Source organism: Narcine bancroftii, chromosome 2, assembly GCF_036971445.1.
Source record: "Narcine bancroftii isolate sNarBan1 chromosome 2, sNarBan1.hap1, whole genome shotgun sequence".
In the NCBI taxonomy this organism is placed as follows: Eukaryota; Metazoa; Chordata; class Chondrichthyes; order Torpediniformes; family Narcinidae; genus Narcine; species Narcine bancroftii.
In genome coordinates, this window is record NC_091470.1 from 47,673,029 (window position 1) to 47,685,229 (window position 12,201).

At 38.7% G+C, this 12,201-nt stretch overlaps 1 protein-coding gene across 1 annotated transcript in view; it reads right to left on the reverse strand.

The window, feature by feature from the left end:
• Nucleotides 1-8,633, reverse strand: part of LOC138752866 (uncharacterized) — a 71,733-nt gene extending 63,100 nt beyond the window's left edge. The window contains exons 1-2 of the mRNA XM_069915484.1: nt 8,418-8,633; nt 5,280-6,115 (exon numbers count right to left, since the gene is read on the reverse strand). Coding sequence (XP_069771585.1) covers nt 5,280-6,115; nt 8,418-8,423 — 842 coding nt within the window. The 5' untranslated portion in view covers nt 8,424-8,633. The remainder of the gene's footprint in view (nt 1-5,279; nt 6,116-8,417) is intronic.
• Between the last annotated feature and the right edge of the window lie 3,568 nt (nt 8,634-12,201).

Here is a 12,201-nt window from a genome sequence, read left to right on the forward strand (position 1 = left end):
AAAAAAGTTATTGAGGATGAGAATGGTGATGGTGGTGAGGAGGACTGGTTGTATCTATTGTCCTAACTTGAGGCCTTCAGTATGGGGGCTGGAGGTGTATAGTGATTGGATATCCATGGTAAATACAAGTCGAGTTCTTGGAACAGGAAATTGTTGAAGTGATGGAGGGCATGCAAAGTGTCCTGGATGTAGGTGGAGTGGAACTGCACCAGTGGGAAAACAGAATTGAGGTAAGCTGATGCCAATTCAGTGGGGCAGGAGCATATGGACTCAATGGAATTTGTTGCCACAGGCAGTTGTGGAGGCCGTCATTGGCTTCAGACTGACAGGTTCTTGATTAGCCAGGGCATCAAAGGTTATCGGGAGTAGGCCGGCAGTGAGGCCGAGTGGGAAAATAGATCAGCTCATCATTAAATGGCAGGGCCACCAGCTACATTTTCTCCTCCCTACCCCTTTCTGCCTTTAATGAGGTCCATTCCTTCCATGACTTCATTCATTTTTCTGCATCAGACCACCCTGAAACTTTCCCCCCTGAAAATGCAGGAAGTGCAACACTTGTTTGTCATCTCCCCCTCCACCATCCAGAGTCCCACCACCCTCAGAGATCCACTGAGGCATATACTGAGGGAATCCTCTTTTTAAATATTATTTCAGCATATATTTGGCAGTAAGCTATTTCCAGTTGTATAATACTTTAAACACAAGAACATTGTGGGATTCACAGAAGTGGCAGAAAAAGAACACTATACCAATTTTAAGTAGGATTAAGACATTAGGTTAAAGAAAGCCTGAAAAAGAAATGGGGTTTAAGGGAGAAAATTCTTTTTCTAAAAATACTGTTTTTGAGTTATAGAGTTCTAAAGCACAAAAACGGGCCCTTCGCCCCCAACTTGTTCATGCTGACCATTTGCCTGTGTTCAGCCCATATCATTACATGGGCCTGCCATGCTCCTGTTAAATGTTACGTGTTGTGTCTTACGTAGCTGTGTGGCTGCAGAAAGAAGAATTTTGGCGCATCTATCGGTTTACAATTTACTTATGTAATGATAATAAGCTCTCATTTCATCATCCAAAGTATTTTGTCGGCTATCAAATATGTTAGAATGTTCTAAATTTTAAACACTTTATTCATACTTATATTTGAATAATTAGATTGATAATATACATGAAAAAGCTCAATTTCTGTAATATCTTGAAGAATAAACATTTTTCTATTAGAGTTCAAATGTACAGATTGTATTCTGCTTTTTTTATTTTTACATTAGATTTCTATACATCTTTCAAACTAAAAGTATAACCATTTATAAGTGACATTATATCTACACACACATACACAAACACTATTAAATTGCTGGGTGAATTGAAATAAATCAGTGATATTGACATGCTATTTTGGTGAATGTATCATAACCAACAACTTGGGTAGGTGAAAAAATTGAAGTATAGATGGTTTATCTATTCCTGACTCATAACAACATTTCCAGTAAATATGGGTAATCAAAATTAATATTTTGACACTTCAGGATGCGTTTCAAATTGCAGTATTTGTATTCTAATTTATTCTGTTACCATAGTAGCTCTGAACAGTTAGGTACAAACTTGAATGTCAGGAACAGGAAAAGCAGTGGACCTTGTGCACAAACTGCAGTTTAGATCAAACAAGGGTGCAGGCTCAACAGTGTGAATGCAGTCAAGCCAGACAAATAGAACAGCCCTTAAATGAAGTGAATATCCACCACAACTAATGTGCAGGCCTACTGGATTGGGTACCAGTCAAGCAGGCTGGTGATGTCAGGAATCCTGATAGCATTTGGAACTGTACTCATTCAGACAAACAAATAGAATTCTATCACACTCCATACGTGCTTTGAAAATTATCAAAAGCCTTTGGGATGCCAAAAGATGAATTACTTGCTGAAATAAACCATCAGCCAGTTTTACCCTTGTAGCCAGTTTTAATGTGGCAGGTCTATTTGAGATCCTGGTGACTCCCAAGATGATGATAGCATTCTCAGTAATAATATTAATAATGCCATTGAATTAGACTCTATCTTGATGGAGATTATCAAATTATTAGAGTAGAAGATAGTGAAAAAAACTGTCTATGGATACAAGGGGACATAGATCATCTGGAAGTTGTGTGGAAAACTGCAAATGAAACAATGCAGATGTGAGGTAATGCGTTTTGACTGTATTTAGATTATTTGAGCAGCAGACTTGTGAATCAGAAGCCCTGTTACCGTGCTATATGCCAAATTTAAAAAATTTAAATCAAATTCTAATAGAGTATAAAAAAATGACAGAAACCTGGGAGCAGGGGCGCTGAGGGGGGTCCCTGGGAGCAGGGTGCAGGGCCGCTGAGGGGGGTCCCTGGGAGTGTCCATAGCTCACTAAAAGTGGCAACAAAAGTGGGTGAAGTAGTGAAGGCAGCATTTGCTATGTTTGCCTTCATATGCCGATGCATTGAATTCAAGAGTTAGAATGTCATATTGCAGCCACAAAAAACATTGGTTAGACCATACGAAGAGCATTATGTATCATTCTGGACACGCAACAGGAAGGATGTATGGGGTAGAATTAGAGATAGTGAAGAGATTCACTAGAATGTTGCATGGAATGGAATGGTCAAGTTACAAGGAGAGATTGGATGGGCTGGGTTATTCTCAATTCTCACTGGATTGTCTGAAGCTGAGGGGTGACCTTATAAATATTTACAAAACTATGAGGGACCTAGAAAGGCCAAATAGTCAAAATCTTTTTTTCCCCCAAGGGAAATGAAAATGAGAAGTTCACATAGATTCAAGGAGATCTGAGAAATTTAAAGGAGATCCAAGGAGCAAGTTTTTCCACACAAAAGAATATCTGGAACATGATGCCAGAGGAGGTAGTGGAGACAGATAGAATATTTTTGTAGGCACTTGAAAGGGTACAATAGGCTAGGCATAGAAGGATAAGCCTTATGAAGGCAAACTGGATAAGCACAGGTTAGCATCGCAATCCCCATAATCAAAGTCGATTAAAAAGGGCCCATTTTTGTGCTACACACTTCTATGATTCCATAATAATGTGAAAACCATTCCAGAAGTCAGGATTGATGCAGATCACTGGAGCCATGAGGCAGCAGCTCTAACAACTGTCACATTGCTGCCAAAGCTTCCCCATATCATGCAGTCTGCCTCAATTAAAACTGACAGCATTCTTAGATAACATTCGACAATTATGATCAGTATAAAAGTTGTTAATTACATAGACCTTTACATTTTAAATACACAACATAAAATAATGTATTTTATGCAGTCATTATCCAGACTCTCTAAAAAAAAGCCAATCACCTCTATATAATGACTCACAGTCAGCAACGTTTCACTTGCAAATTAAAATATTTGTCTAATTTTCAAATCGGATTAATCTCCTCCCTTTCAGCTCTGCAACTCCCCCAGGTCCTCTACCTTCAGTAATCTTTGATTTCCTCCAGTTCTGGCCACTTGCACATTCCAAATTTTAATTAATGTGAACCTCCCATTTTCCTTCTCCGAAATACCACTTAGGAACTGTCCTCCAGGCTATAATTTTGGTTATTTCTCTCTCAAGATCTCCTTGTATCTCAGAGGCAAAGTTTGTTCACATTTTTAGAACCAAGATCAGTAATAGCACACCAACAGGCCCTTTCATCACGATAACTGCACCAAACATGATGCCAGATTAAACTAAGTATTTTCTGCCTACACATGATCCATATCCATCCATCCCTTGTATAATCATGGGTACATCTAGAAGCCCCTTAATGTTATTGTCAAGTACATTTTCACCACTGGTAATGCCATAACCCTGCTAAGCTTTAAATAAACAAATCAAATAAATAATAGTTAATTTCACAGGATGAAGGAAAATATGTAAAGCTTTCAAATTTAATTAAAATAGTAAACATTTTTTTAAAATGAGTGTACTTTTATTTAACAGATATACAATTCAGTAAAAAAACATCTAGCATACAATTACAAATGTGAAAAGTATACATTAATGTTCAAGCTCTATATTTTTGCTTAAAGACTAATAAAATGTTTTTTAAAAAATCAATGAGTAATACAAAATAGATTAATTTAAACGTTTAATAAAACCTAACCTAAAAAAGTTTTTTCTGGGACTTACGTTGATAGTTACAGCTATTAATAGTCTGAAAAATGTTCTAATGCTTTTAATTAAAGAGAGCAACTCTATATAATACTGCTTGAAAAGAATTGAATTTTTTAAAAAAATAGCTCCTTCAATGCTTACAAATCGAACTAAAAACTGCCGTTTAAATCTGGATTCATTATTATAACCTGTTGTGATTTGCCAACCAAAATTTTACAAATGTATCATATTCACTTAAATAAATAAATAATGTTTTCAATAACTTAGAGCAACAGTCCCAATTAGAATTCAGCTTGTGCTAACTATCCAACCATCAGAAAATATGGCTTTTATAAATGTAAAAAAGTGGCTTAATTTGAAATAATATGCACCATAAAGCATAAATCATAAGCGCTGCATTTTTAAAAAAATAATATTGGGAATAAACCTTTAAATTTTCAATCTTTAGTCAGCGTTGTCTTCTGTGCCCAGATTCACAGTACTGTTGCGATTACACAGAACAAAGTGGAACATTTTCATGTCAAGTCCACAGAGAATCTAGCAAGGAAACAATTCAATACCATTATAGCACATACAACTATTAATGCATGAATTTAAAGATCATAATTAAGAACTCTGTGCTAGTAAGACAGCCATGGAAGTATATTTTCCCTACATTTTATAGTGTTAATTCCCATTTTATATTTTGCCAGATTATCATGTAGAATTGAAAGGGTTCCATATATGTGTTAATTCTTAACATGTTTAATTTAAACACAAGATGTGACCTTTACTTGGCACAGCTAAGGAAGACATTTCATAAAAATTATTTGAATCACATTATTCATATACAAAACAAGATGCTATTTTAAAAACTGAAATCCAAAAATTCCAAAAAGGGAATTTTTGAAACCGTAAAAAAAAAGCTTATTTGTATTAAAATATATATTTGATAGTAGATGAAAATATGTACCATTTTAGTTTTAACAATTCTGGCAAGTAGAAGAATGAATGCAATGAAAGCACTGCAAGCAGAAGGCATTATCTGAGCACTGGTGGTGACAATTTTTTTTTAAATATTGGTCAGAAGACTTCACAAGAGAAATACCAATTGAAAATCAGATGATTTACAATTTTCTTAAAAATAAAGTTCTAAAGCTTAGGACCCAACAATAATTTCCATGATGTGATCAAGCTCTGTTAAATCTGTTTTACAGTTTTGGGCAGAATTAATGGGTGTTGATGTTTGTGATGGTAAGCCATTTAATAATTCAAAAATAACTGGTGTCGTTTTTGGACTGGTCATTAACCCAGACACAACCGAGTCAAACTCATGCCAGGAAGTATCAATATCCGCAAATAAATCATCTATTGTCATCTCTGTGAGAGAGCTGGAGTAATTTGCAATCTCAAAACTCCCAAATACTTGATCCAAGGGCTTTGGACACTCCTTCAGATCCACTTGTTGCTCCTCAGATTCCAACATATTCAGGTCATTTTCAAAATGCACTTGAATCAGATCTTTTACAGTACTGGTGTCTTTAGCAGAAGCAGCAGCTGTAGAACAAGTAACATTCTCACAAGATGAGCAGTTTACCTTGCTTTTAGAAACATTGCTGATATTACTTGTGGAGGCAGTGGAACTTTCCACATGTAGCTCTTTTGCTGGAGCACACAAGAAATCTGTGGCAACTAGACTATCTGAGGAAGCATGACCTACATAGAGATCGCTTCCTGTGAAAGCCGTTTGTCCCTGCCAGCTGCAGTCTTGTATCATATCCTCCTGGATCTGTCGCACGGTGTTGGCTATAAGCACTGAGCGACAAAGATTTGGTTCCACCAGCATTTTGCACAGCTGAAGTTTGAACAATGAGATATTTAGAAGGGATTGGCGTTGCAAGTTATATGGCAAACTAACATTGCCACCAACAGGATCAAGGCAAGCATCCAGAACTTGTTCTTCAGCAAATTTTCTTTTTATCCCTTTAGCCAACATGTTGACCTAAAGAACAAAGCAGTAAAGTTCATTCATCAAATCCAAACTTTAAAAAAAAAGCACAACTCACACAAGACCTAACTGCGTTGACATATTTTAATTAATACAATGAACTAGATTCTGCATCTTCTATTAATATGTCTGTCACATCCATTTATTAATGGACCTGTAATCCACATCTCTTCTGTGTTACTTTCTGAAAATGTGTAGAACACTAGTTTAATAGAACCCTGGAACATGTAACTGAGGGATTTTGCAATTTCTTGCCCTCAATGGAACAAGCATGCATTAATTAAAAAAGTAGTGTGGCCCAAGTATTTTTTAATCAGAGAAGCATTGAATCTCTGGTTGAATAAGAAGAGCAACATAATAAATGAAGAAAAACAACTCATTACTAAATCCAAAAGGAAATTGCAATACCTAGAAGTTACTGACATAGCCCAGTTATCTCATCAATGAAGAACTATCAATGCTTTGAATGTTTTTAAAAAATGGAAGCTATAACTAATGGTGATTACAGATCAGTTGCTTAATAGGTGCAAGATATTATGCTTGAAATTACTATAAAGCAAAAGGAAAATTAAGTATTTTTACATGCAACTCTACATTCCTTCAATTTAGCTGTTTAATACTTCTGAAACTCTACTGTCATCCTTTCAGTTTCAGAAGCTCCAAACCCAGAATTCCATGTCATAATTTCTTTCCTTCTTTCAAAACTCCTCAATGTCTATATATCTGGCCAAGCTTTTGGTTACCAGCCTACATGATTTGCTTGTAAAGTATCTTGAAATGTTTGGTTACGCGAGAAGGATTAAGTTAACATTATTAACAGGCCTAAAGGAAACTGAAATAGATTTCAGTAAGAGCAAAGTGTATTGTGAACTGAATAGAATTATTTGAGGAAGATCAAACATGGCAAATAAGAAACATGCTTTGACAATATGGAGTTTAAGATGACCTTTGATTATTTTGAACAGGGTACTTTGTTAAAGTTACAAGAAATACCTGCGATATTTAGAAAGCAGGAAAGACCAGGAATTAAGGGCAGCTTTTCACATTATTTGGAAGTATGGATTCAGTTCAAAGGTTAATTCTAAGTAATGTGCAAATCATTTGGATTCAAGCCTCAAGGGAAAATGTTCAATCTGAAGGTAAATTCAGAGCATGTGAATAATTATTCTTTTAAATTGTCAAAGCAAATAGAAAGGGAACAATAAAATTCTATGGAGCAAATGTAGTAAAATATTTTGGGTAAATTTGTGCCATGAATGGATTGAACTTTGTAGAGTATTAAAGCTAGTACCTCAATTTCATAAGGGGAAAAAAATAGAACAAGACCCCAGATTTATCTCACGAGTGCAAAATATAAAAGCCAAATATCACCCATTTAAGCCACTGTTTCGAAACAGTAAGCGGGGAAGTCACAAGAGTTCTGAACATTGTTATATCAGCACCTTCCTATCACATTATCGATATTCTCCCCTACAAAATCCTCTTGCCTTCCATTCCTCTCCCATCTCCATAATCCTCTTCTCTCCACACTGCTGCCTCATCCCATTTCATTTGTCTCCCCCTCAAAATACCCCACTTCCTTCCCTCTTCCCCACACACCTCTCCCATACTCCTCTCTACTACAAAACCTCCCCAGTTTTCCTTAGAATAAACTCATCCCAGCCCCCCTCCAGTCTTTTCATCGCCTTCCCTCCCCCCACCCCCCCCCCCCCCCCCCCCCCATCCGTCCCTCTCCGCTGCACGCAAAACGTCCTAGGATCCTTTCACGAGTTGATTTTTTAAACGACTTTGTTTTTGTGAACTCTCACACCCGTGGTAGTTGAGATAATGCAGGTTTAAACATCTGAACACGCTACCAAAACGGCGAGAGGAAAGGACAAATCTCACCCCCCCCCCCCAACCACCCCCCCCCCGTTTCCGCTTTCAGAGACGGCCGCCGATTCCAGTCCATTCATATTTCTGACGTCACCGATGGTACCCACGTGACCGCGGGCCTACGTGGGCTGGCTTCAACCTGCCCACCAGTATTGCAATTTTAGCGGAAGAAATTATTAAATTAAAAAGCTTTAAAATTACGTCAATGCGACCCGCTTTGAAAACTCAAAGAGGCTGGCACGCTTTACGCTTCTCATTTCACGATGAAGCCCCATTTCTATTAAAATATCCCTGAAAACTGTTGAACTTTAGATACCCGCTCACGGCAGCCATTTTACAACTTACACATTCCTCATCGAATCATCGTCGAAATAATAAATACTCCTAAAAGTAATTAACAGACCTCGCGCCCCGAACTCACCTGCATCCAATAATTTATTATGCCGCAGGCATACAAACTGAATGGCGACCTGGAGGAAGAAGGAGATTTCAAACCCGTAAATTATGGAAACGAACCACAATCACAGCCGCCGCGGCAGGAAACTCTGCCTTTGATTGACAGCTGTGGGAGGCAGGTTGATCAGGTTGCTATGGTTTCACCGGTAGTTTAATTGGCATGCGCGGCGAGCGCGAGCTCCGGCCCTGGGTTGGCAGCCCTTGCTCCGCCCACTTGATTGACGTCGATTCGGAGCGTTGGCTCGCCTGCAGTCCTCCTGCCCCGTTCTACTCCCCCCCCCCTCCCCTGATGACGTGTCTGTGCATGGTCTCATACACTGGCAGACTGAGACCACCCGCAAATTGGAGGAACAAAACCTCATCTTGGTTCCTTCTGGGCCCCCTTCAACTGGATGGCATTCACACTGACTTCTCTGGCTTTCGTTAAACCGCGCCCCAATTTTTGCAGGGCCTTCCCCTCACAGGTATTGGTGCCCCTTACCAGGCTAAAGCTTCCAATGTTCTACTGATCCTCCGCAAACTCCTGAGGAAGTAAAAGTACTGACCTGCTTTCCTCAAGATATTCAGTCCAAAAAAGGCCTTCTGAGATAGTGACTCCCAGGAATTTAATTTGCTCACCCTCTCTGGACATCTTGAAGAGACACTGTCTCAAGAAAGCAGCCTCTTTCATCAAGGACCTTCACCACCCTTTTATCACTGCTCCCATGTAAAGGAGATACAGGAGCCTGATGACTCACACCCAATGTTACAAAAATAGTTTATTTCCTTCCATGTCAAATTATATAATAGACAATGAACCCCACCTCACTTTTTTCCTCTTTTCTGCACTAATTCTTTATTTTTAAATATGGTACATACAGAACTGTAATTTATAGTAAGTTGCCACCTGTAATGCACAATACTGCTGTCACAAAACAACAAATTTCATGACAATAAACCTGATTCTGACACCACCTCTGATACCTCAGATGATCACTGGATCATACATCTCTGGTTTTCCCCTCCTAAAGTCTACAATCAACTCCTTAGTTTTGGAGACGCTGCGTGAGTTTGTACTTATTACGCTATTGTGAGAAACAGAAGTACCTTCACAGAATTTGCTCGAGACAAAATTGAGAACAAAGAACATTTATTATACAACAGTGAAAAGTTGGGTGCTTCCCCTTACCCTAGGAATACACACATACACTGGGGCTCACCCAACTTTTGTACAGTTTATTTCAGTACCTCACTGACAAAAGGCAAAGGAGGAAAAACCCAACCCCAACCAACCAATTTTCCCCTGCAACCGCTGCAACCGTGTCTGCCTGTCCCGCATCGGACTTGTCAGCCACAAACGAGCCTGCAGCTGACGTGGACTCTTTACCCCCTCCATAAATCTTCGTCCGCGAAGCCAAGCCAAAGAAAAAAAGAAGTACCCTCCCCCTTACATTCTTCTGCCTCCTGGATAAGTTTGACATTAGGCAATCCTGTCTGCCTACGAGCTGTTTCTGTGAATTTGGAGGACCAGGGGGTATCCTGTCGGTGCCCCATCATGTCATTGTCCTTATTCACACCTTCCTGACTCTCAGGGCTTACTAACTTCTTATATGCAGAACTTGTTAATTCTGTCTAAGGCTTACTAATTACATATACGAAACTTGCTGATTCTGTCTAAAAGGCTAGAAGACCCTTATCTTATTCAGATTAACTTTACCCTTCCTACATTCTATTATCTATTATCTATCCTTATCTTATTAATACTGGTGAACTTGCTGATTCTGTCTAAAAGGCTAGAAGACCCTTATCTTATTCAGACTAACTTTACTTCCTACTTCCTACATTCTATTATCTATCCTTATCCTATTCATACTGGATTTATCCATTACACATATATCCATACTAGTTTTCTTCATCTTTCATATTTTCATATTAGTTTTACTCATCTCTCACACTATTCAGCCAGATTTTCAATCTCCCTCCTATATTCTGATTCATCGCCCTTTTTTACACAGCCGAGTACTATGGTGTCATCAGAAAATTTGTAAATAATACCGAGCCACACAGTTGTATAATGAACAGAGCAGGGGGCTAAGTATGCAGCCCTGTGGCTGCATAACATTCTGCATAACAGAATGTGTTAACGAATATGACACTGAATATGAAATGACTGTCCTTTGCATATATACAAATATAGCATTGTGAATGTGAAAAGATATTGCATTATATGCATTTTTTTATTGTGAATAAAATTTATTTGAAATAAAAAGGTAATTGTGTTAGATGAAAAAAGGGGAGAGGGGAAAATGAGAGATCACCACACATCTCATTGCAAAATGAAGGTTTCTAGATTCTTTACAAGGATATCACCCAACAAGTCAAGTTTGTTCTGGAGCTGGTGTTCATTCACATCAGGCCTGCAGCACACTTTTGGATAGCCTTTTGCTGCATATGGTAGCCCACATACAGGACAAGAGGGCTGAACACATTCTTAGACAGCCTGTGGCAGGATAAGTCTTTTGACAGAATATCATATGCAGTCATGATAGATGTCTTTTCCATACCCAATCCTTAATTGGATGTTTCCAGGCAGCAGAGATATTCCTAAAAACCTGCCATTTTCATCCACTGTTCAAATTCATTGATGCAAATTGATGTGCAAGGACTAAATTTAAATTAAGTTACACAATAGACAATAGACAATAGACAATAGGAGCTGAAGTAGGCCATTTGGCCCGTCGGGCCAGCACCGCCATTTTAGATCATGGCTGATCATTACCATCAGTTTGTTATAAAATACCTAATACAGTGATAAGAGTTCTTCTGTGAACAGGCCAATAGGTTCAAGTTCAAATTTATTATCATCTGATTGTCCAAGTACACATGATACAGCAGGTTATCGGTCCACGGTGCAAAAACACACAAACATACATAGAGACATAACACACCTACAGGCAAATGAAAAACATGTGGCCTCTCTGTATGGAACATTGTGGATTGTGGAGGATCACATGACCTCCCTGTCTGAAACTTATTTGGAAGTTGCATCACCTGCCAATCAAGGTTGGACTCTGGCCACCCATTAGTGCACACCTTACCATCGGCTCATTTAAATGATTCAGTGCCATCATTGGGCAGACGCCCAGCTCAGAACAGTATAAAATATCAATGCATACCACATTTCTCTCTCTCTCTCTCTACCTCCAAGTCCTGGACATCACTCCATGCCAGGTTGCTACTGTGAACATCACTGGAGGAGTCATGGGTAAGATGCACACTACTCTTATGTTGAGCCATAGTACTGTGATAGATCAGTGCTTGTACAGAACCACACCCCCGTTGGTACAGGGAATCAGGAATGTGTTTGAAAGTCCCTGTCTGTGAAATGTGAACATGTGAGGGAGTGTGTAGAAAATAGGTGGCGACTGGTTCGGAGTCCAACCTGGGTCCGATGTGAATTTCTATATACAGTGCCCGCCATAATGTTTGGAACAGACACTTTTTTTTCCTTTATTTGCCTCCGTGCTGCACAGTTTTACATTTGTAATTGAATAATTCATGCACATTCCAGATTTTATTCAAGGTTATTTGTATACATTTTGGTTTAACCATGTAGAATTACTGTACTTTTTATACATAGTCTCCTCATTTCAGGACACCATCATGTTTGGGACATTTGGCTTGACAGGTGTTTGTGAGTACTTAGGTATGTTAAATTGGCACAGGTATAAGAGAGCTAGGCTTGCTTCACCTTTGAAGTCTGTAGTTGC